The 26,682-nt window shown below is 34.3% G+C and overlaps 1 protein-coding gene across 8 annotated transcripts in view; it reads left to right on the top strand.

Annotated features, from left to right (window-relative positions):
• The window catches only part of LOC114333623 (tau-tubulin kinase 1), a 345,869-nt gene that overhangs the window by 84,317 nt on the left and 234,870 nt on the right, over positions 1-26,682 (top strand). For 5 of the 8 annotated variants that reach the window (XM_050647122.1, XM_050647128.1, XM_050647124.1 and 2 more), the window contains exons 2-3: positions 21,717-21,831; positions 21,978-22,147. In XM_050647122.1, coding sequence (XP_050503079.1) covers positions 21,717-21,831; positions 21,978-22,147 — 285 coding nt within the window. Of the gene's footprint in view, positions 1-20,695; positions 20,930-21,343; positions 21,363-21,716; positions 21,832-21,977; positions 22,148-26,682 lie in introns of those variants that run through there. The other 3 variants (XM_050647125.1, XM_050647126.1, XM_050647127.1) reach the window with 3 other exon arrangements.

Below are 26,682 nucleotides of genomic sequence, written 5' to 3'. Positions count from 1 at the left end.
AACGACTAACCTGATGCTAAATCGTAACATTGCTGTTGCTGGAAGAGATATTGAGCATATATATTATCAGACAACAGCTGGACAAACCGTATTGTTGAATGGAGCCCACGACAAGAAGCACTGACGTGACGGAGCAGAGGACGCCTGAAGCCTGTTATCAGCAACTGGATGCAGGCCGTATAAGACAGAGATAGATGTAAAGAGCTAAGGTAAGTAGACCTATGTCCAGCAATAAACGCTTAGAGGTTGATGATGATGACTCAGATAGTACGGTTATTTTTTTTTAATTTGATGATCAATATAGATACTCTTCAAGACAGTAATCTTTTGACATCGATCTTAACCACTCATCCGTTCTCAGTGATAGTTGTCCTTTTTTACGAGAACTTTTTAACCCTTTATTTAAAAATTACTTAGTACTTAATAGTTAAAAAAAATGCGAGTGGCACAAAGGCGCATGGAAAGATCGATTCTAGGCGTGACAAAAAAGACAAAATAAAGAAACAAGACCTAAGGAAAAGAACAGGTATCACTGATGTCCTCGAACGTATAGCCAAGCTGAAATGGAATTGGACAGGTCACGTAGCGAGACTGAAAGACTCAAGATGGACCAGAAAACTAATTGACTGGCACCCAAGAGAAGACAAACGCAGCAGAGGACGACCACCAACACGCTGGACGCACAACATTAAACGACTATGCAAGAAATGGCAATAAGACGCACAACAGAGGCGGCTTTACCTATTGTGCAGGGTGTGCGGTGCACACGGGCGCCGGGATATTGGGGGCGCCGAGCGTTAAAGAGCGGGTCCTTTACTATGTTTCAACATAAAATAATATGCTTTAAAACGATTAATGAAAAATTACTCTCTGTCCAACGGACGGGCAGCAATCTTTTGACTCGTTTGAAGACATACCTACAATGATTCCGAAGATATCCGAGATACAGTACAAAAATGTAGGGTTGTTTCAGATAAAATATTTGTTTTTTCTTTCATTACTGTATCTATTTATAATTTTCGAGTTACATGGAGAAAAAGGAAGATTTTTAAGAAACTTTACAAATACGCTCTATAATTTGAGTTTATTTTTTTTTTCAAAAACCATACCTTTTAAACCCATCCAACTTTTTGAACATAGAAATAACAATATAATAAAAGGTATTGTAGAAGTAAAATGATCGACTTAAATCTGGTGGATGGGGGTTAAATATACTTCGCATTTTATCTTAAAATAAATCAGCGATCAATTTTTTTTGCACTATATCTCGCTTAGTTTGAATGAAGTATACCCTTAAAATCGACCATTTCTCTGTTATCTTAAGTTGAACACATCGATTTGAACATGCACTAAAAAAATCTATTTTCACCTACCATATCTCTTTTTGTATTATAACTACAAGATTTATGAAGAAACGAATCTCTTTGATTTTTCATAAGCTAAAAAAAAAGTTATATATAGTTTTTTTCGTTAGATGCATAATTTTTAAGGTATTCGCAAAAAACTGTCCGAAAAGGTGACATTTTTCAATGAAAATGGTAAATTTTCAACCACAAATAACTCAAAAAGTATTTAGTTTTCAAATAAAAGTATAGAACACCTTTTGCTTAGAATTGGGTTCTCTAGTCACTTCCGTGGTTATTTTGACCAATAAATATTCCACCCCAAGAAGGGGTGGTAACCACCTCCAAGATAAAAGCGCCATAATAAATTGGATACACTTTGAATTAGGAGATAAGTAGAGGCTATTCCCAAAATTTCATTAAAATCCATCCAGTAAGATAGAATTCGGAGGTAATATCCTGTTTTTGCTCTCATGACTGGCGTAGTTATAGTATGTGCGTCCTGTAATAATTCGTTAATAAATTATTTTTTTAAATAATCACAAAGTTGTTCTTTTTTATTCAATTAACCAATTCGTTCCTAAAAGTACTATTTACTCGTGTACTCAACCCTGTCAAATTTCCTCAACCAATTTTCAACTTTACCTCATAGATAAAAAAGTTTATTTTGAATTACATATTTTTAACAGATTTGGGTAGGTTGTTCTGACTCCGGCGCCGTGAATACCTATTGGGACCGTGCAAGTTCGGTAAAGCGACACCTATTTCTACGCTCTGCAACTTTATTCGCACTTTTAATTATACTGGCCAATTATGTTAGTCCTGGTTACTGGATAATTGTCAAGGCCATAGTCCAAAAAAATAATAAGAAGAAAAAATAAGATTCAGGTTATGTTATTAAAACGTAAACAATTGTATGTAGTAAATAAAATTAGGTATTAAACTGCAGTACTGCAAGCAAAATACAATTAATTAAATTTACCTTTATTTAATAATTGCATATCATATAGCCTGTTCGCTAAACTCGACGCAACTTTCTAGATATTTTAGTCGGTAATTTTGCCAATTTTAGTAAAATTGGCAAAAAATGATTACTAAACAGTTAATAATCACTAAATAGTTAGTAATTTTGCAAATTTTTGCAAAATTGGCAAAAAACAAAAAAATTATCGACTAAAATATCTAGCCAGTTGCGTCTGAGTTTAGCGAACCGACTATATCAATATTGTGGAGCAACATATAATTTTTCTTCTTCAATGACAGTAGATATGAAATGTACGTCAATTTGACAATTTCAGTTGACAATATGAATTATTTAAGAAAGTTTCAATATTTCTCCGCTATTCGCGCACGATCGTTTCTCAATTATTCCCTTCCAAGTACTTGCACACCGCGAATTGGCTCCCGACATCATTTAATATTGCATTATTTGCATCTGGATTTTTGTTTACATTATAAACGTACCTAATACACTCTAATACCCTATGTACTAGTACTAGGTAGGTACCAATTCAACTATTCCATTTTAACTGCGCGTCTACCATAGGGCGCCAGGGCATAGACTGCACACGGGCGCTATATGGGCTTGAGCCGCCTCTGCGCACAGAACCGTGGGGAGTGGCGAAAAATGGGAGAGACCTACGTCTAGCAGTGGACAGAAGAGGTTGCATGATGATGATGATGAATAATTAATAAAGAGGAAGGGAAATAATAACTCATTATGATCACCATCATCCTTAGCTCTACAAACTCTTATGGGTTTTGGCCTGCTCCAGGATCAGTTTCGATAACTTTCTATTTGTCTTCCAGTTTCATACGTCCAATGCTCTTATGCTTTCCTCCACTGAGTCTTTAATTTCTGTTCTGGCCTATCCCTTCTTCCAGAAAAGAATACCATCGATGTCTAATAAGGCTATAACAACTTTGGTCTATAAAAGAATGATAAACTGAACCAAGGAACTAGAGATCCGTTGGCTTATATATTCATGTGTAGAAGATTCTGACAATAATAACAACGAGATTAGTTAAAAAATTAGACATTTACCAAAAAAGGGAGCAAAAAAATTTGGGTTAAAATTAAGAACCAATGATCACCTAAAAACAGTAAATAAGCTCATAGAAAAGTCTAGACTCTAGACCATATTTCTGTTAGTCTTGTATTAAAATTGATTAAGTGAATATAAACCTGTAGTTGTAGTCCAAAGAGCAGACGATGAGTACAAAATTCCAATGATCTAATGAGCAAAGAGCAAACTCTGGGAAAGACAACTCCAAAGTCTTGGAGAAAAATCAATCCTCTTGGAATGAAATTGGGGCATTATTGAGCATATTATTGATACTGCACAAGATGTCTTTATAACAGCAAGTCCATCGGGTTGTGGTTCAGTTCTTTGTTTCTTATCGTCAAATGTTTGTGTAAAATACACTAAACAGTAGTGGTTATTAGGCTTAGTATCTTCTTCTTAAAGTGCCATCTCCGCGACGAAGGTCGGCAATCATCATAGCTATTCTAAGAGATTCTAGAGACGGCTGCTCTGAAAAGTTAATTTGATGTACATCCGTAGGGGAGACCGGGGCTAGTTGTCACAGTTTTTGGTTCAGGCTCTGTAACTCAGACACTTTTTATTGTTTTTAACCGAACTTTTTCCGTATAATTAGTTGAAGTGTCGGCTACTCATTTATATTTTTCTAAAATTGTAGATACGACTGGTTAAAATGATACGATGGTTTAACCTTCGACAGGATTTGTGTGACAACATACCCCTAGATGGGGCATGTTGTCACAGTACCTGGGGCAAATTGTCACAGTATTACAAAAATAAAGTAAATGTGAAATAAAACGTTTTTATTCAAAGAAGAACTTATAAACTTAGAAATAACTACATATCGTCCTCTGAGTCACAATTGTGGCACACATAAAATTGATTTCCATTGGTGCCATATCGTATGTGTCCATTGTTTGCATGCTATACGTTGGTATAACTTTCTATAGAAGCACAATAAAGCTCTCCGCAAACAAGCCATATACAGTCTTATTTGTTCGATGAAATGTCTTTTTTTCTTTTGGCCCTACATTTTTTGGGTAGAAGGCAGATTCATTTTAACGCTTTTCTTTTTTGTATATTTCTTTTTGTTCTGTCTAGACTTTTCGTCCTGCACAATTTCATCCTTGACTGGAGTATCTGTTAGTATTGATGATTTGCGTTTTTTACCTTGAATGCGGTTGGTCCTGTTGACAGCCTTTGGGAAAGGACGAACCGTTTCTTACAGACAGCACTGCTTTAAATCCTCCGGGTGGTGTCATTTCCGACTCTCATTTTTTTTTTACCTATAGTAAATCCGAGGGACCTAAAAATTGAAACGTATAAAATTCTTCAATTCTTAATTTGTTCAAGTTCAAAACAGGGAGCATATACCTACCTATTTTAAGAAAAGGAAATTATTAGTTTAAAAGGCTCTTAAAGGATTCTTACCTGCAAGGTTTTTATTCAGATCTTAATTTTCTTGGATGTTGACAATTTATTGATTATGTTCTCACTGCTTGTCTTTTGAATGTTCTCACTGCTTGTTTGTAGCTTTTATAAATTATCTCACCCACGATCTTCGTTTCCTGTACATATTAGTTCATTTTTCTCTCCTAGGGTGTCAGGTGTGCCCACTTCCGTTTCATTTGGGTTCTTTCGATCGGTAACGTAACTGGGGCGGAACTCTTGTTCTGAGAATATATCCCTGTTAAAGGGATAAATACCAGTGATCCTAAATCCCGACATTACATTACTTCGAGTTAAGTATCATAGGCCGAGATGTTGCCACAATACCAGGTAAAAAATAATAAGAAGAAAAAATAAGATTCAGGTTATGTTATTAAAACGTAAACAATTGTATGTAGTAAATAAAATTAGGTATTAAACTGCAGTACTGCAAGCAAAATACAATTAATTAAATTTACCTTTATTTAATAATTGCATATCATATAGCCTGTTCGCTAAACTCGACGCAACTTTCTAGATATTTTAGTCGGTAATTTTGCCAATTTTAGTAAAATTGGCAAAAAATGATTACTAAACAGTTAATAATCACTAAATAGTTAGTAATTTTGCAAATTTTTGCAAAATTGGCAAAAAACAAAAAAATTATCGACTAAAATATCTAGCCAGTTGCGTCTGAGTTTAGCGAACCGACTATATCAATATTGTGGAGCAACATATAATTTTTCTTCTTCAATGACAGTAGATATGAAATGTACGTCAATTTGACAATTTCAGTTGACAATATGAATTATTTAAGAAAGTTGCAATATTTCTCCGCTATTCGCGCACGATCGTTTCTCAATTATTCCCTTCCAAGTACTTGCACACCGCGAATTGGCTCCCGACATCATTTAATATTGCATTATTTGCATCTGGATTTTTGTTTACATTATAAACGTACCTAATACACTCTAATACCCTATGTACTAGTACTAGGTAGGTACCAATTCAACTATTCCATTTTAACTGCGCGTCTACCATAGGGCGCCAGGGCATAGACTGCACACGGGCGCTATATGGGCTTGAGCCGCCTCTGCGCACAGAACCGTGGGGAGTGGCGAAAAATGGGAGAGACCTACGTCTAGCAGTGGACAGAAGAGGTTGCATGATGATGATGATGAATAATTAATAAAGAGGAAGGGAAATAATAACTCATTATGATCACCATCATCCTTAGCTCTACAAACTCTTATGAGTTTTGGCCTGCTCCAGGATCAGTTTCGATAACTTTCTATTTGTCTTCCAGTTTCATACGTCCAATGCTCTTATGCTTTCCTCCACTGAGTCTTTAATTTCTGTTCTGGCCTATCCCTTCTTCCAGAAAAGAATACCATCGATGTCTAATAAGGCTATAACAACTTTGGTCTATAAAAGAATGATAAACTGAACCAAGGAACTAGAGATCCGTTGGCTTATATATTCATGTGTAGAAGATTCTGACAATAATAACAACGAGATTAGTTAAAAAATTAGACATTTACCAAAAAAGGGAGCAAAAAAATTTGGGTTAAAATTAAGAACCAATGATCACCTAAAAACAGTAAATAAGCTCATAGAAAAGTCTAGACTCTAGACCATATTTCTGTTAGTCTTGTATTAAAATTGATTAAGTGAATATAAACCTGTAGTTGTAGTCCAAAGAGCAGACGATGAGTACAAAATTCCAATGATCTAATGAGCAAAGAGCAAACTCTGGGAAAGACAACTCCAAAGTCTTGGAGAAAAATCAATCCTCTTGGAATGAAATTGGGGCATTATTGAGCATATTATTGATACTGCACAAGATGTCTTTATAACAGCAAGTCCATCGGGTTGTGGTTCAGTTCTTTGTTTCTTATCGTCAAATGTTTGTGTAAAATACACTAAACAGTAGTGGTTATTAGGCTTAGTATCTTCTTCTTAAAGTGCCATCTCCGCGACGAAGGTCGGCAATCATCATAGCTATTCTAAGAGATTCTAGAGACGGCTGCTCTGAAAAGTTAATTTGATGTACATCCGTAGGGGAGACCGGGGCTAGTTGTCACAGTTTTTGGTTCAGGCTCTGTAACTCAGACACTTTTTATTGTTTTTAACCGAACTTTTTCCGTATAATTAGTTGAAGTGTCGGCTACTCATTTATATTTTTCTAAAATTGTAGACACGACTGGTTAAAATGATACGATGGTTTAACCTTCGACAGGATTTGTGTGACAACATACCCCTAGATGGGGCATGTTGTCACAGTATTACAAAAATAAAGTAAATGTGAAATAAAACGTTTTTATTCAAAGAAGAACTTATAAACTTAGAAATAACTACATATCGTCCTCTGAGTCACAATTGTGGCACACATAAAATTGATTTCCATTGGTGCCATATCGTATGTGTCCATTGTTTGCATGCTATACGTTGGTATAACTTTCTGTAGAAGCACAATAAAGCTCTCCGCAAACAAGCCATATACAGTCTTATTTGTTCGATGAAATGTCTTTTTTTCTTTTGGCCCTACATTTTTTGGGTAGAAGGCAGATTCATTTTAACGCTTTTCTTTTTTGTATATGTCTTTTTGTTCTGTCTAGACTTTTCGTCCTGCACAATTTCATCCTTGACTGGAGTATCTGTTAGTATTGATGATTTGCGTTTTTTACCTTGAATGCGGTTGGTCCTGTTGACAGCCTTTGGGAAAGGACGAACCGTTTCTTACAGACAGCACTGCTTTAAATCCTCCGGGTGGTGTCATTTCCGACTCTCATTTTTTTTTACCTATAGTAAATCCGAGGGACCTAAAAATTGAAACGTATAAAATTCTTCAATTCTTAATTTGTTCAAGTTCAAAACAGGGAGCATATACCTACCTATTTTAAGAAAAGGAAATTATTAGTTTAAAAGGCTCTTAAAGGATTCTTACCTGCAAGGTTTTTATTCAGATCTTAATTTTCTTGGATGTTGACAATTTATTGATTATATTCTCACTGCTTGTCTTTTGAATGTTCTCACTGCTTGTTTGTAGCTTTTATAAATTATCTCACCCACGATCTTCGTTTCCTGTACATATTAGTTCATTTTTCTCTCCTAGGGTGTCAGGTGTGCCCACTTCCGTTTCATTTGGGTTCTTTCGATCGGTAACGTAACTGGGGCGGAACTCTTGTTCTGAGAATATATCCCTGTTAAAGGGATAAATACCAGTGATCCTAAATCCCGACATTACATTACTTCGAGTTAAGTATCATAGGCCGAGATGTTGCCACAATACCAGGTATATCATAGATAGTAATAGTTTTTCCAGGGGTTTGACTTCATCCATGCTATGCAAGCAGAATAACAGCATTTAGATTAGACATTAAATTTTAATCCTGTAGATATTAAATCACCTTTTTAACAAAAAGTTTACCTTTGACAAATTCATAAATGATTTACCCTGTATTCTTTAGCAATTTAATATGATTTTTTCTACAAGCGTGTTAAAAATGCAATTTTTAGCACTCCACACGAGCGTTAAAAATGCTACTTTAAGGCACTAGTGCTTTAAAAAAAATGTAAGGCACTGCAGTTCGTATTGACCGTATAGGCAATTTTGATGATGTAATGTCAAAAAAATATAAAAATGGAATGTCAGTCAAGTTCATGTAAAAGTTTTTGTAGATATTGTCCTGTAATTACGTTTGTAGAAAAAATATTGTATGATATGCGTGTTAAAAAGTACATTTTTAAGGCACTCATATGAATTGCAGAACTCGCTATCGCTCATTCTGCAAACTTTCACATGCGTGCCTTAAACGTGTACTTTTAACACTTATATCATAAATAACTATTAATACGGCCTAAAATCATTTCAACAGATTTAAATGCTGCGGAGCAAGTTGTCACACTGACATCTTGCCCCGTGTAATTTGTGACAACTAGCCCCTCATAACCTTCCGTAACTGAATGTCAAATCAAAAATATTCCAATAAATAAATATATCAAAATATGCCTACGTATGTAATCTATAAGACTGACAATACCCTTTAAAATATATTTTTATTACCTTGGTTTCACAAAGTCACTCACAGCATGAGATGTTTGAAGATTAAAAATTTTACACGAGAAACCTCAAAACACATTTACACAAATAAAAGAAATAATTACTGGTCGATCTTTGTAATATTTTGTGTAGAATTGGTGATGAATAATACCTTTCGCATGTAGATGGTACAGCGTGTTAACTTCACAAATAAGGTAGAAATCGGCATTGTGACAACTTACCCCTGTGACAACTAGCCCCGGTCTCCTCTACCATTCACTCAGGTTGCGCAGCCATGATATTTTACGTCTTCCTAAGATTCTTTTTCCTTGAATCTTTCCCTGCATAATCTTTTGGAGCCAGTTCTATCTTTCTCCACGTGTAATATGTCCGAGATATTCCAATTTCCTTGTTTTGATTGTATTTAAGATTTCTATTTCTTTATTCATCTTCCTTAAAACCTTTTTGCCTATGACGTCTGTCCACGACCTTTTTAGAATTTTTTTATATACCGACAACTCTAAGAATGATTCCAGTGTTTTCATTGATACCGCATTCAAGGTCCAAGCTTCCATTCCATAATACAAAGTCGAGAAAACGTAGCACCTAGCCTACCTATAACTCATCCACAGGGCCACCGTAAGAACTACTGGCGCCTGTGTGCAAAAAAGGATTTTGGCGCCCCTTAAGGCATAAGATAATGTTTTTTATTTATTTTTTTGAAGGTAGGTAGGTAGGTGCTTCAAATAAAGCAAAATAGGAACAAATAACACCATTGCAACACCATAGCAAATCTTAATTGAATAAAGTTTAAGGGGTTTATTGAATCAATTCTGCTAGACCATCTTGTTACACTTAAATAGGGCATCAAATAGTTAGGAGTTAGGTATTTCTTATCTACATTTTTGTCTACGGAATGGGTGTTTGTTATTTTTATAGCGTGATTTTTATTTTATATTTATAGAAAGACTAATAATGTCATCCAAACAAAGTAAAACTGAGCTATTTAATTTCTCAACTTTTATTTTAAAATTAATTTTTTCTTTTGATTTTTTTTGTAAATATTTTTGCAATTATTTTTGACCCTCGGTTTTGGCGCCCCTAAAGGATGGCGCCCGTGTGCATTGCACACTTTGCACATATGGTAGCGGGGGCCCTGCTCATCCAACTTCAAATCTCTTGTGCAGAGCACTCTTCTTATTTTATAATTTGCTCTTCTTCTTCTTCTTCTACGGCACTACAGCCCAAATTGAGCCTTGGCCTCCCTTATTTTTTGCCTCCACCCTTGCTTGTCTGTGGCTGCTCTTCTCCATACACGGACTCCTAAAATGGCTTGTGCGTCGCTGTTTACTGTGTCTTCCCAGCGTTTTCTTGGCTTTCCAACCCGTCTCTTTCCCTGCATTCTAACATTCAGTGCTTTTTTTGGTAGCCTATCCTCTCCCATTCTTATCACATGTCCGGCCCATTGCAATCTTTGTATTCTACTGAAGTCTGACAGGGGTGCTTCCTTATAAAGTTGATAAAGTTCGTTGTTGTATCGTCTTCTGAAGATTCCGTTTTCCCTCACAGGTCCTAGTATTCTCCTCAGTACTTTCCTATAATTTGCTCTAGCCTTTGTTATTTTATGCATATTGCTGTTTGATATCTCATAAATTTTGTCTTCTTGACGTTCTTCGTTAGACCGTATTCATTTCCATACTCCGCTAATTCTGGTCACCAGTCTCTGAAGATCTTCAATATTTTCGTAGATGACAGTATAATCCGCATATCTATTCCTGTGAATGGGAACTCCATTAATCTTTATTCCAGCTGTTTCACGAAAGTGTAATAATTCCCATCCATAAAAAGGGAGACAAAACCAAGTGTTCTAATTATAGAGGCATCTCCTTACTTAATACGGCGTATACAATCTTATCGAACATCCTATTAAGTAGGCTAACACCGTTTGTAGAAGATTTCATAGGGGAATACCAAGCCGGCTTCAGTAAAAATAGATCGACATAAATCAGATTTTTACTTTAAGACAGCTGTTTGAAAAGGATGGGAATTCAATAGAACTATCCATAATCTCTTCATAGATTTCCGACAAGCGTACGATAGCATTAAAAGGGATTAGATGTGGAATGCAATGGCCGAACTTTCAGTTCCAAAAAAACTTATCCAGCTTGTTAAGATATGCGTAAATGGTTGTAGATCCTGAGTACGGATAGGTAGCAAACTCTCAGAATCGTTCGAAATAAGCAGTGGCCTGAATCAAGGAGATGCGCTGTCTCCTCTCCTTTTAATAATCCTGGAGAAAGTAGTAAGAACAGCATAAATTAGAACAGAATTACTGACGGTAAATGGACCAAAATTACTACTAGCATACGCGGATGATATTGATATTGTAAGAAACACAGTCACCAATGTGAAGGAGACTTTCAATAAATTGGAGGTAGAGGCAAGGAAAACTGGTTTAAGGGTAAATGAAGAAAAAACCAAATACATGTGCATCAAGAGACAAAAAGCACGAGATAGAATTGGTAAAAATGTTACGATAGACCCATATAACTTTGAAAGAGCGGAGAGTTTTAAATACCTTTGAGCAAAAATCACTGCAGATAACGATATCATGGAAGAGATTAAGGGGAGAATTCAGGCAGCAAACAGATGTATGTATAGCCTTCACAATACTATTAAATCTAAGAGCCTATCACGAGCATCAAAGATCAGAATATATAAAACAGTGATTAGACCTGGACGTGGACGTTGACCAAAGCAATTGAAAGAAAACTTAGATGTTTGGAGAGAATAATCCTCAGAAGAATCTTTGAACCTTATCACGACCCTAATAGCAACCAATACCGAATGAGAACAAATGCTGAGGTCAAGCAGATGTAAAGGGCGAGCGACGTAGTCCAAGAAATTAAATCTCAGCGTCTAAGATGGGCTGGCCATGTCGATAGACTCCCTAATAACCGCTTTGCCAAACTGATCTGGGAGGAAGCCCCCACAGAAAGAAGGTCCTTAGCACGCCCACTAATGCGCTGGAAAGACAATATATGGTCAGATTTAAGAACAATGGGAGTACCCACTGACCCAACTATCATGGACGACCGTTCGAGATGGAAGCGAGTTGTGTAGTCAGCCAAGACCCACCCCGGGTTGTGTGCTACCAGAAGAAGAAGAAGGAGCTGTTTCACCCTCAGCTGAAGCATTTTTATATGTATATAAAACATAATCTATCTATTTTTGTTACTTACGTTACAGAATTAAGTATTTGAAACCATTTTACCATAATATATTAACCAAATATTATTACCAAACCATATTATTTCAGTCCATTTTGTAAGTATAGCGTTTACATTATAAAATGAAGTGTTTAATAATTTTCTCTTTTAAAATATATAATAATTAGTAGGTACCCGTACTTATTAGTAAGTAAGTAATTAATTTTTCAATTTCAATACTCTATATATTATTTTTTGGTACTGCATTTGAAAAGGAAACAATATATACATATTAAAAATGTAGTTATCGGGATTTTTACTTATGCGAGGATTGTGGCATGTCGGGATTTTGGCATGTCGATATTTTGGTATGTCGGGATTTTGGTGTGTCGGGATTCTAGCGTGTCGGGATTTTAGCCGTCGGGATTTTGGCTGTGGGGATTTTGGCTGTCGGGATTTTGGGTGCCAACGACTATGAATATACCTAAATTAAATGTCAAACCTATGAGTGATTTTGTCTATAAGAGTGTACAAGCCATCATATTAATAATTACACTTAAAAAACAACTTCTTATAATCCCACGTTTTTATTATTTATAGGACACAATATAAAAAGTAAGTATAATAAAAATAATTATTTTTAAAATCAAAATGTCAATTTTGTATCCAGGTAAAAGCCGTTGAATATTGTGTTGTCTTTGAGTTCTGAGCTATTCTAAAAATTTTAGATGCCAAGCTAGTGGAAAAGTATGTTTAAAATCGATTACAAGATTTGTTATGGACACTGGACACCGTGACAAAAAGACAGGCGCAGAACAAGTGAAGTAGGAATATAAAAAACGTTAAAAACATCTAAATTTAGATGATTTTTCAGTTATATTTTTGTTTTTAGGTATAACAATAAAATGTCATTCAATACGACAATATTTACCTAAAAGTTACCACTCCCATTGTTCTTAAAAGTTGGCTCAAAATCTAGAGACGCTAGAGAGATTCTGGGGAGGGTTAAGTCCCCAGCGACGCCCATGATAATTTTAGCAACCTTTCAGTTGCCTGTTCCTCGTATGTTCAACTTGTTCTAAATATATAAATACAAATAAAAATAAAACCAAGATATTTATTAAATTGTTTATGTTAATTAAAATAAATGAGTTCCACGTAGCAGTAAAAGCTTCGACACGGCTTATTTTAAGTGTCTTTGGGTCATCGAACCAAATATTTATTGTAGGTTAAAGTGCGACTGTGTGATTACTTATATGATTTAAGTCCGCATAGCATCTAATTTTATCACCGATGAATTAGTCTGCATTTCTCTTCATCTTATACCCATTCCTATGCACCCATTCAATACAAAGGATTTTTTATATCAATCCGTTTTGTTTCGATTAAAACGGATCTGAAACTATGCCCCATGATGATACACAAAATGTTTGAGAGAGCACTGAATGGAGAAGACCGGCAGAACGGACTGAAGCATATATTATATGACATGATGACATTAATAAGAAAGGAAATAGGAAAAAACTGTAAAAACTATCGATGAATCAGCATTATATCGTCTATAGGCAGACTGTGTGGAAAGATCATAAAGGAAAAATTAGAAATACATACAGGATAAAATCGGAGGAGTCCAGGCAGGATTCACGGTCGAACAACTAATAGAAAAAAGAATGGCCAAATAGATCCGTTCATATGGTTTGTGTAGATCTTAAGAAGGCATATGACTCGATACCTAGGGCCAAGCTATGGGAAGTTCCACGAATATTAATAAAAGCACTCTACAAAAATAACAAAGTAGCTATCAAAACGGGCAATAGAATATGCAGTCCATTTAAGACGATAAAGGGACTACCACAGGGCTGCTCCACATCCCCTACCCCAGGAGTTCCCAACCTTCTAGCAACTGCGTAGCACCTAGCACCTCAAATATTTTGAAGATTTTGGCTTACCACGCAATACCGGGGGGTGGAAGGGAAGGAAGCCCACCCCACCCTCGATCCTAATTTTTAATCAGAAACATGTCCATTGTCTTGTTTTATTTTAATTAAATATCTAATATAACTTTCCATATTATTCATTCACTTTTCCAAGCTTTTTATCAAGGCAACAGTAAATATAAATATTTGTCAATTATGCTTTCAAATTTTTATTTAAAAACGTATTCTTTTTATTCTTCTTCCTTCTCATAATCCTTAGTGCCCTTCAGGATGTCGGAAGAAAAATATATACAGATATACGTTTATTACTCATAGCTTTACTACAAAAACATAGTCCAATTTTATACAATTGGTACCAACTATCAACCAAAACAAAGATACAATTCAACATAAATCTACGTGTATCGAGATTAATGTGAAGCTTATTGCAGTTTGCCTGTCATTAAGGTGTCAATTCCAGGAGTAATTGAACTCAATTTTATTCTTAAGTCCTCTTCAACACTTAGATCTCTCTCAGACATTGGTTTCTATATTCCACTTATCCAGGTAGTTTTCGGTCTGCCCTTTTCCTTCTTTCCGCGGGTTGCCATTCCATTATCAGCTTTGGGAGTCGATGTTCCTCCACTCTTTGCACATGGCCATACCAACAAAGTTGTTTTTGTTGGACTTCTTCCATTATGTTTGGTTTTGTATTCATAATATCTCGTACCTGTTCATTGGCTATATTATATGTGAGACTCTGTCCATTTGTCTGAGACAAAAGTCCATTTCCAGTGCCAGTCCCACATAACAATTTCATGTTCTTAGTAGATTCATAGAACATACTTTTCAGAAAAAGTATATACTTAGAATATGCGTAATTACCATTGCGAATGTGCAGAGCATATACTGAGTATATACTACATTACAGTACTTAAACGTTCTATGTATATACTTAGAATGTACTACCGCACTTCTTTTCAGTATATACCAAGAACATACTTTTTAGAAGATTCTAAGGAGGTGCTATAAACCTTCTATTTATATACTTAGAATGTACTATCGCACATATTTTTAGTATATGGGAAGAATATTCCAAGGAAGTGCTATATACCTTCTAGTTATATACTTAGAATGTACTATCGCACATATTTTTAGTATATGGGAAGAATATTCCAAGGAAGTGCTATATACCTTCTATGTATATACTTAGAATGTACTATCGCACATATTTTTAGTATATGGGAAGAATATTCCAAGGATGTGCTGTATTTCTCAGAAGTATGTTTTCAACATCACCCAATCTCATCCTATAGGTTCTACCAAAGAATACTAACACACCCACTGGGTGTGTTAGTATTCTTTGGTTCTACCAATATATTATATTTACATATTCTAATTGCATATGAGAATGTAGTTATTACATTCTACAATATTACGTAAAAAGTAAGTATAAAATATATAAACTTTAGTTAGTTATATAGGTACCTATGTATAATAAATATTATATGGGTAAGTAGCCTATATATAAAATATAAGTAATATATTTAGTTATTATGTGCACATCAAAATAAAAATGCTGCTTATTTAATTATATAATAGCCAAATATATTATATAATATGTATGTAAATTACTAAAATTTATAGGTATCTATATACATTATACATACTTTTACTTACTAGGTATTTAGGAAATATTGAAGTACCAATATGAATTTATTATTTTCAAACTGCTTTTTATGTTCTTAAAAATGTTTTAGTCCTTGTAGCTAGAAATACTTGGTCCTACCTAACAGCGTAGACATAAATGCATAACTGTACTGCAAACTATTTTCATATTTTGCTCTTTTGTTACCTACCCCCCTCCCTTGTGCAGGTATAAAATGCAATGCAAGGGTCAGAATGACAATGAATGGCCGTTTCCGGATTCCCGAAAATTATAGGTAAAAATACTTATGGTATAAACTCAAATCAAAATGGTATATTCATTTCAACTGAAAACGAAACGAGAATTTCTCATTTTTCTTCAATAGAATTAAGTTTTAAACTTTTTACCATACAATTAAAACGGTTTAAAAAATGAATTAGATAGTTCACTAGTACCTACCAAAATACATAAATTTGATTAATTATTCTTAACGCGAAGTTGATAATCTATAGGCTAACATTATTCTTCTTCTTATAGGTACATACAGTATATTCTTTTTAAGATATTTTAAAAGTATATACAAGTATGTGTTAAGCATATACTTTTGCATATACTTACGCATATACTAAGAATATTCGATTAAGGTATATTCTAAGAATAAACTTTTACGAACATTCCGAGATACTACGTACCCGAATGTGCTCAGTATATTCGGTGCAAGAATATTCTTTGAGGCACATGCAAAGAACATGAAATTTAGAATGTTTTTTATGGTACATGCTATGCTTGTACTACGCATATACTAAAAAGGATATACTTCGACGAATGTTGGTAGGATATGCTTAGAACATGATGCGAACATCATTGTTATGTGGGGTGTTAGTATGTTTCTATATTTATTTTTTATATACAATAGTTCACCAGTCTCACTCAAGTAACTACTAAAATAGTGATAAATGGCATCAAAAACAGCATAGCTTGCCGGAATAGCATTGGATACTCGGATTTACACCCGATCCAGAAGTCAAATAAGGATTTTTCTTTAAAACTGTCTTTCATAGAACCATGGGCGCACATACCCATGGGCAGGGGGGCCGTGCCCCACCTGACTTTTAGGATGCTTTAAATTATATATGGTTATCCAAAGTATACAAAATATAAAGTGCAACATCTTCACTCCCTCCCTTCCCCCTGAAAATTTTTATATGGACGACCGTACATAGAACTATCTTCTGTTAGATCGATGAATGTTTCCTGTAATTCCAACTCAATTGGTGCAAAAGGATTTCTGGGCCAGTCAAGTTTGGAATAATCTTCAGAGAAATATTTATCAAAATTTTTTTGAAGAGATTCCAGGTGAAGAATTATTATATCAGCAACCACATCTGGTATTGGATATATTGCGTTTTCTTCGAAAATGATGACAGCGTAGTAAATTCAAAGACAATCTTCCCCTGAATTTAAGAACAAAAAAGAACCACCTTTATCTTGAAGTAGTTTATTTTCTCATTGGCTGTGATAGGTGTTGTGTTTTCTCCCTGAAGGACCATTTTCTGCGTGTTGGGTCTGTCAAAAATGTCAGCTAGATACTCCAATCGTGACAACCATTCTTCATCATAGAACAAGTCTTTCATGTCATTAATTTTTTCAGTTAAAAGCAAACTTGTGACCTCAGTTCAAAGAGACGGGTGAACATTTTTCCTCGAGATAACCATCTCACTTCTGTATGCAACAGAAAAGTTCTGAACATGCCAGCCATATCTTCACACATTAAGGAAAATAATCGTGAAGTCGCTTGTTTTAATCACGCGACGCGTGCCACCTGAAATCTTCCCGCGTACCACTAGTGGTACGCGTACCACCGGTTGGGAACCCCTGCCCTACCCTGTTCAAAATAATCCTGGAAAAAATCTTGAAACCATGGAAAAGAAAGTGCAAAGAAATGGGTTTACCAGTAAGGAACGAATATCTATATACCTACCTTAAGTTTTGCTAACGATCAAATAGTAATTGCACAAGACGAAGATGACCTCAGTTTTATGATGAGAAAATTGGAACAGGAATATACAAAGAATGGTATGGAAATAACCCTAAAGAAAACTGAATATCTAACAACGGAGAATACAGAAATAAAACAACTGGAAATAGACGAAAGTCAACAAATCAGAGGAACAGACAAGTACCTACGAGTATTTAGGTTTCATAATAACAAACAAAAGAACAACGGAAGAAGACAAAAAAATTGACTAGGACAAACAAGAGACTGCATACGAAAATTGAATCCGGTACTGTGGGATAAGAAGCTCAGCATAAAAACAAAAAGAAGAATATATAGATAATACCATGACAAAAAGTACCTATCTTCAGTTATGGGTGTGAAAATTGGACAATAAATAAGAAAACCAAAAACAAAATAAGAGCAACAGAGATGGAATTTATAAGGAGAAGCTGCAGAGTAATGACAAGAGATAGAATAAATAACGCAGAGATTAAAAGAAGAATGGGAGTGAACTCAGATAAATAGACTACCTAGGTACATCGAACAGAAGAGATTAACCTGGTACGGACATGTCAGAAGAGCAGACCAAAATCGTTGGATAAATATTGGATAACAGCGTGGAGCCCGATAGGAGGAAGTAAGAAAGGCAGACCCCGAAGATCCTTCAGAGATGAAGTGTGCGAAGCAATGGAGAGAAGAAATCTACAAAAAGGGTGGCAAAACAGAAAGAGGTAGAGAGAACGGTTGAGTGAAGGAATACCGTGAGAACTGTGGAAATCCTTATAGCTCAATAAATGACCGTTTTGTAGTGTAATTTTCAGGGGCAACTCCGAATTGCATGAAAATTTGGATTTAGGTTCTGCTTACCCTCCGCTTCAAAGTTGAATTTGTCCCGTTGGTTGCTTTTACTTGGGGGGTGACAGTCACCCCTTCTCGGGGGGTGAAAAACGCGTGTTTAAAATAAGCCCGGAAATGGATAAATTGACCGATTATAAGCAACTTTAGTTCTATAAATTTTTTTACGTAATTCAATACTTTTCGAGTTATTCGCAATTGAAAATGTTGATTTTTCGTCAAAAAAACTACGTTTTCAGACCGTTTTTCGCAAATAACTCAAAAAGTAAATATTTTATCGAAAAAAATATTCTTAGCAAAAGTGTAGCTTATAAAAAAATAAAAAAATGGTGTATCAGTAAAGTATATAAATTGAGAAAAAGCAAAGTTGTAGCTCATGAAAAATACGTTCTTATTCGTCTAATTCCAAATCGAATACGTCAACGCAAAATCACCGAAAAATTAAGCACTTTTCGGGAAAAGCTTATTAACATTTTTAAAGTATCTAAAAAAATCTTTATATTTGTTTTTTACAAAAATTTCTAGCACCAAAAATAAACGAGTTACACTGAAAAAAAAAGTTGGCCCCTTTTTTTGGTAAAAAAATTGTGAAAACCTCCCTCTATTTAGCACCCTAAATAAAATTAATCGTTACCACTTTACCATTTATTTTAATGGTATGTATATTGTTTATATGAGCTGTAACCTTGATTGGTTTGAAGTGCTTATTTTTAAAAAAATTTGGTTTTATAGTAAAAAAAATTTTCTAAAAATTTTTGAAAAATTTTCTTTTTTTAAAATAACTTAAAGAGTATTAGTGATAAGAAAAATCATGAAGAGTAAAGAAATGTAGGTTTTGCTATTATAAATAAGCTAGTTTCATTTTGTTTTTCCGCAAGACAAAAATTGGTTAAGATATGGCTGTTCAAAATTTGCATACACTCGTGATTAGTGACCCGTTCAAGCTTTTTTAACTATAACCCTTTCAAAAATAAGCACTTTAAACCGGTAAGACTGACAGATCATATAAAATATAGATAAGTAAGTAAATTGTTTGTACAGCGGTAGCGATTAATTTCATTTGGGGAGCTAAACACGGCGAGATTTTCATGATTTTTTTACCAAAAAAAAAGAGGGCCAACTTTATTTTGAGCGTAACTCGCTTATTTGTACCTAATGCTAGAAACTTTTATGAACAATTAGAAAAAAGCTTTTATAAATACTTTAAAAAAGTTTAAATGGGTTTTTATCGAAAAGTGCTTCATTTTTCGGTGATTTCACCTTGAAATAAGAACATATTTTTCATGAGCTACAACTTTGCTTTTGTTCGATTGATAGACTTTACTGATACACATTTTTTTCGGATTTTTATAAGCTACACTTTTGCCAAGGATATTTTTTCTATCAAATAATTATGTTTTGAGTTATTTGCCAAAAACCGTCCGAAAACGTAGTTTTTTTGTCGAAAAATAAACATTTTCAATCGCAAATAACTCGTAATGTATTGACTTACACAAAAAACTCTATAGAACAAAAGTTGCTTAAAATCAGTCAATTTATCCATTTCCGGTCTTATCTTGAATGTATGTTTTTTCACCCCCGAGAAGGGGTGACTGTCACCCCCAAGTAAGAGCAACCAACGGCACAATTTCAACTTTAAAGTGGAGGGTGAGTAGAACCTAAATCCAAATTTTCATGCATTTCGGAGTTGCCCCTGAAAATTACACGGTATCGCCGTATTTCCCGTTCATTTACTGGGCTATTAGTCCTATACGTTTTGTCGACTTTTTGAAAGTCGCGTAAATTTATTTCTATTTTGGCATTCTGGAACTGACTTCCTGAGTTTCTGTACATATATAATAGGAACATTTAAGTTAAGTTACCAATAATTATTGTAAATGTTGATTTAATAAACCGCAATAAAACAACTTTCAAGTTTGGCAATACCTGACTCTAATTGTATGTTTAAATGGTTGCCTATTCTGGACAATCTTAATACAAAACACTTTTGCACTTATGTTGGATATTATTTATTATTTATTTATTGTCTATCAGAAACAATCATGTACTATACGCTATAATTTTTAATTTAATAAATTCAAATGCAAGTATTGCTTAAGCAACAAAAATTCTTAAATAAAATAATATATTTGTTTGTTGAACCAAGTTGAACTAACTGTTCCGGTATGAAATTTGACAATGTATATTGAATATCAAAATTAAAATGTCAGTTTCAAAATCAATTATAAGACTGAAGTAGTATTTCAAAATATTAGAAAACGAAATATTAAATTAAAGTGTGTGAGAATTCAAAACGACGCGCGAAAACCCACATACATATAAAAGCCAACTTCAGGTCATCAGGAAAAATGGCGTTCATATTGATTAACACCACAATTAACTGTAAGAAACGTAAAATATTAAGCTTTTTAAGCAGTTTTATTGGTATATAGCCATGTATTTAACAAGTATGCATGCTTTCATGTTTATCGTTCAGTTATTTTCACAAAATTAATTGCTTGAGAAGCTAAATTTCGCACATCGTCCTTTGGAAAATGTCAGGGCACTTTTTTTAAAATAATTGCATGTTTCGCAATGATTTTTGTTTTGAATTGATACATTTCTTCATTTAAGTTTTACAATAATCATTTCAATCATTTTTGTTCCAATATTAACATTTCAACTTCTGTGTGTGATATAATTATTACACACCTCTCAAGGTATTTTTACCTGTCATTTTTACTTTTTCTAAAATTACCAAGTTATTTTTGGCAGATTATTTGCGAAAATCTTGTAATTTGTATTATTCTACAATTGTGCACAGTTCGTATTGTTTCACAAATTTTGTACAAACGCTAAAACATTTTGTTTAATTTTGAAATCTTTGATTTAGTAGTTTTGGTAAGCTTAAAAGGAAAGCATGTTTTTAATGGGTTTAATCAAATTGTGCTTTTTTGATTGTGGGCTGAGATTTATGGAATTTTACCCTTAAAAAATCAATAATCTTCGGGCGTTCCAGAAGATAGAAGGCCATGGAGTCCTTTAAATATTAGACATGCGCGGAAAGGAGTCAGCTGGTTTTTAATGCGGTTTTGCCCATTTTTAGGCAATTCCATTTACAGCTGTGATATGTTGGTTTCATATCGCGTAACAAAATTTGATTAAAAATTGATTGTTTGAATAGTTGACTGACAGCTAAGAGGCTTTTACCAGGTGAAGACAATCGATGAATTAATTCAAAAATGTATTTTTCAGGCCAAAAAAGTTGAGCTGGGAAGGTCATTTAGATTCCACTGATCAAAATAACAATATTACAATGACATCCGAAGATCTTTTACAACCAGGACATGTTGTCAAGGAGAGATGGAAGGTACAATCTATATTTTCTTAAAAAATCCTACTTATCCTTTAACAACCCCCTTTCCTTTGTTCCTCTTCAAACCCCTTTTGTTTCAATTGCAATGACAACATAGCCAACTTATTTTTTTAGTAAATCATTGTCTTTTTATGTTGTAGGTGGTGAAAAAAATTGGTGGTGGTGGGTTTGGGGAGATTTATGAAGGGTTAGATTTAATCACAAGAGAACAAGTGGCACTTAAGGTAGAATCTGCAAGGCAACCCAAGCAGGTGTTAAAAATGGAAGTGGCAGTTCTTAAAAAACTACAAGGAAAAGAACATATATGCAGGTAAATCAATAAAATAATTACTTAGTTTCACCTAATTCAGGGGCTTGTCACACAGATTTTATCTTTAATTGTTCTTGAATTCCACAAAATGAGTTAATTTCATTCACTGTGGGCATCAGGTTATGGTAATTTTGTCACTAAAATGATTACTTGAGCTCAAATTATATGAAACTATGAGAGAAAGTGTAATTAAACTCCAAATATGGAATAAAATATGCATAATGAATTGGAAATGTCTAAATATTTCTTGCATTTATAGTAGATTTTACATTTGTTAAAAAATACAGTTTGTTTTACTTTATAAAACACAATAAAATAATTATGCCATGCTTGCTGTTGCGAATGTTAACTGAAGTTATAATTTAGTTAAAGAAGTCTATGTTAACACCTTGGCTGCTTTTAAGAGATATTTATAAACTTACGTTGAGTGCGTTAGGTACTAGGCATATATGTCCCGTATACCTCATTTACCACACAGACGACGCAGCCAACTGTTAATATAATACAAGGTCTATTTGTCTAGTAAAGCAGCCAAGGTGTTAATATTGAATAATATTCTCAATGAGTTACATACAAGCGTATGGCACTTATTATATACAGTTGAACCCGTGTATTAGAATACTGCTCACAGGAATATACCGCTTTAAGGAATATAAATTTGAGGTCCCAAAACATTTCTACTAGCCACTAATGATGGGTTATAAGGATATCCCAGTTATAGGAATACTTTTGCTAGGCACGAAGTCTATTCCAATAAGCGGGCTCAACTGTATAATTCCTCATCGTCTGATTCGTTGTCGTCTGATTCAGGCATTGTGCAACCTTGAATTTTCAATGATTTCTCTTAAACTGTCTCAATCTTTTTCTATCCTCTTCAACTCTGAAGCAAAGGTTTAGTGGAGCTTAGATCTCTTTTTTGTAATGTGGTCCACATACCTTGAAATCATCTCCTAGCTCTCGCTCCTTGCACCATTCTGTCCGATGTCAGCTTCACCAGATCATGTCTACACAACACATGACCAAAGTGAGCAGTGATTTTTTTCAGTCACAATCTTTCGAATCTTCTTATAACATGCAGCTGTCCGGGGTATACCCAACATTCTTCGCCAACAAAACATTTCAAATGCGTCTATAGTGAGTTTATTAACTACCTTCAAAGACCAACAAGAATTTTAGATAGGGTTGTTGCAATGAATGATGAATTTGGTATGTCACTAAACATTCTTTCTTTCTTTCTCCCCTTCCTTATACCCTTTCAGGTGTCGGATTTGGGTTTAGTTTAACTACATATTCACCCATCTCTTCCATTCTTTTCTGTCTTGTGCTAGTAGTTTCATTTCTTCTAGCGTTTTCTGTTTAATTTTTCCTGCTTCTACTATTTGCTGTATCCATTTTTTCCTCGGTCTGCCTTTTTTCTTTGTTGTAATATTCCTTGTTTCGTGAATTTTCCTTGTTAGTCTACTAGGTTTCATTCTCATTAGATGTCCATACCAGTTTAATTGTCTCTTTATTATTTTATTCACCATTGGTTCCTGTTTAGTTATCCCTCTTATTGCCTCATTTCTTATTCTATCCCATTTGGTCTTTCCGGCTATAGCTCGTAGATGTCTCATCTCAATTGCATTTATCCTACTATTATGCTTTTTCTGTAAAGTCCAATTTTCGCTCGTCGTATACAGTATTGTCGGTATCACAATCGTATTATATATTTTAATTTTTTTCTCATGGGACGATTCTTTTTTCCTCAGAACTGGCGCTAGTGCGTAGTACAGTTTGTTTGAAGCAAAGGTTTAGTGGAGCTCAGATCTCTTTTTTGTAATGTGGTCCACATACCTTGAAATCATCTCCTAGCTCTCGCTCCTTGCACCATTCTGTCCGATGTCAGCTTCACCAGATCATGTCTACACAACACATGACCAAAGTGAGCAGTGATTTTTTTCAGTCACAATCTTTCGAATCTTCTTATAACATGCAGCTGTCCGGGGTATACCCAACATTCTTCGCCAACAAAACATTTCAAATGCGTCTATAGTGAGTTTATTAACTACCTTCAAAGACCAACAAGAATTTTAGATAGGGTTGTTGCAATGAATGATGAATTTGGTATGTCACTAAACATTCTTTCTTTCTTTCTCCCCTTCCTTATACCCTTTCAGGTGTCGGATTTGGGTTTAGTTTAGCTACATATTCACCCATCTCTTCCATTCTTTTCTGTCTTGTGCTAGTAGTTTCATTTCTTCTAGCGTTTTCTGTTTAATTTTTCCTGCTTCTACTATTTGCTGTATCCATTTTTTCCTCGGTCTGCCTTTTTTCTTTGTTGTAATATTCCTTGTTTCGTGAATTTTCCTTGTTAGTCTACTAGGTTTCATTCTCATTAGATGTCCATACCAGTTTAATTGTCTCTTTATTATTTTATTCACCATTGGTTCCTGTTTAGTTATCCCTCTTATTGCCTCATTTCTTATTCTATCCCATTTGGTCTTTCCGGCTATAGCTCGTAGATGTCTCATCTCAATTGCATTTATCCTACTATTATGCTTTTTCTGTAAAGTCCAATTTTCGCTCGTCGTATACAGTATCGTCGGTATCACAATCGTATTATATATTTTAATTTTTTTCTCATGGGACGATTCTTTTTTCCTCAGAACTGGCGCTAGTGCGTAGTACAGTTTGTTTGATTTTTTAGTTCTGTTTGTTATTTCGAGGTCTATTTTCACATCATTGGTAATTATACTTCCAAGATAATCATATGTGGTAACTATTTCCAGTTGAGTATTTTTGCATTTTATATTTACTTCATTTTCTTCCTTTTCGCCGATGACCATTATTTTAGTTTTCTCGATGTTTATTTCAATTTTTAATTTCTCTATTTCTTCTGTCCAAATGTTTATAAGTTTTTGCATTTTTGTCACGGAATCTGCTATAAGGACTATGTCATCCGCATACAATAAGGCTTCTATTTTTATTGGCTGTAATCTTTGGTATCCTATTGTTGTCTGTATTTGGTTCTTTCTTTCTCCAGTATTTCTAGTCAATTCATTCATGACTGTTATGAATAGTAGCGGACTAAGACTGTCTCCTTGTTTGATACCTCTTTCCCAATTGAATTCTTCAGATCTTTCTCCTGCTATCTATACACGTCCTTTTACTACTCTGTATATACTTTTAATTATTTTTATTAGTGTAATTGGTACTTTCATGTTCTGCAAGCATTTCCATATAATTTTTCTTTCTATAGGGTCGAATGCTGCCCTTAGATCTATGAATGCTAGAATGAGCTTTCACCCCGAATCAATACTTCTTTCTATTACATTTCTAATGATGTAAATGTTATCGTTTGTCTGTCTTTCTGGTCTAAATGCTGCTTGTTATTCTCCCAGTTCTTTTTCTACCTCTTGCCTTAGCATCTTCTCTACTATTTTTGTGTATATTTTAAAACATACCGATGATAAACATATTGCTCTATAATTTTCGCAGTTGATGGGTTCTCCCTTTTTGTATATTGGCACTATAAGGTTACTTTGCCAGTCTTTTGGGATTTGCTGCTTTTCCCATGCCTCTTTGTATATTTTCAACAACCAGTTTATCCCTTATTCTCCCATGTACTTGACCATTTCCGGGTCTATGTCATCATCCCCTCCAGCTTTACCTATTTTTACGTTTGATACTTCCTGTATTACTTCTTCCGCTCTAATTCTTTGTTCTCGTTATCTTGATATGTTTCATTTCTAAATTTGTTTTCATAGTATTCTTTCCATACTTTAGCTATCTGTTCTGGATTTGTTTGGATTTGGTTTGTTGTATCCCTTACGACTGTTATTTCTTTATGTTTTCCTTTCTTCATATGTCTGATTGTTGTCCAGAAGCTTCTATTGTTTGTTACATAGTTTTACTGTAATTCTAAAAACATAAATAAAACAAAATTCATGGTTACTTATATCAAAGAAAAATATTAGAAACATCAATCTACACGTAAATAATAAGACAATAGAACAAGTTCAGAATTATAACTATTTAGGAATAAACATTAATGAAACAAACGATTATACCAAAGAAATCAGAGTTAGAATGGAAAACGCTAGAGGTGCATTTAATAATATGAAATAAATATTATGTAGTAGAGACTTCAGCCTAAATCTTAGAAAACGAGTACTAAACTGTTAAATATTTGCTGTTCTTTTGTATGGTGTGGAGATATGGACTCTTAATAAACACTGTCGCAATATATTGGAAGCATTTGAAATGTGGACATATCTAAGAATGCTGAGAATCTCCTGGATAGACAAAATAACCAATGAAGAAGTACTAAGAAGAATAGAAAACAGCAGGGAGATACTATGGATTCCATAAAAATAAGAAAACTACATTATGTGGGTCATATAATATACCACATGGTGACAGATATGAATTCCTAAAATTAACAAGTTCGGTGCCCATCTAAAACAAGCTCCACTTGACTGGTACCATATCGTTCATTTAGTAACACAGTACTACTGACTACACTTGTTTGTTGTCGGTACCATCAACGAAACCAT

The sequence above is a fragment of the Diabrotica virgifera genome, chromosome 3 (genome assembly GCF_917563875.1).
Source record: "Diabrotica virgifera virgifera chromosome 3, PGI_DIABVI_V3a".
NCBI classification, from domain to species: Eukaryota; Metazoa; Arthropoda; class Insecta; order Coleoptera; family Chrysomelidae; genus Diabrotica; species Diabrotica virgifera.
This window is presented reverse-complemented; position numbering and strand designations above follow the sequence as displayed.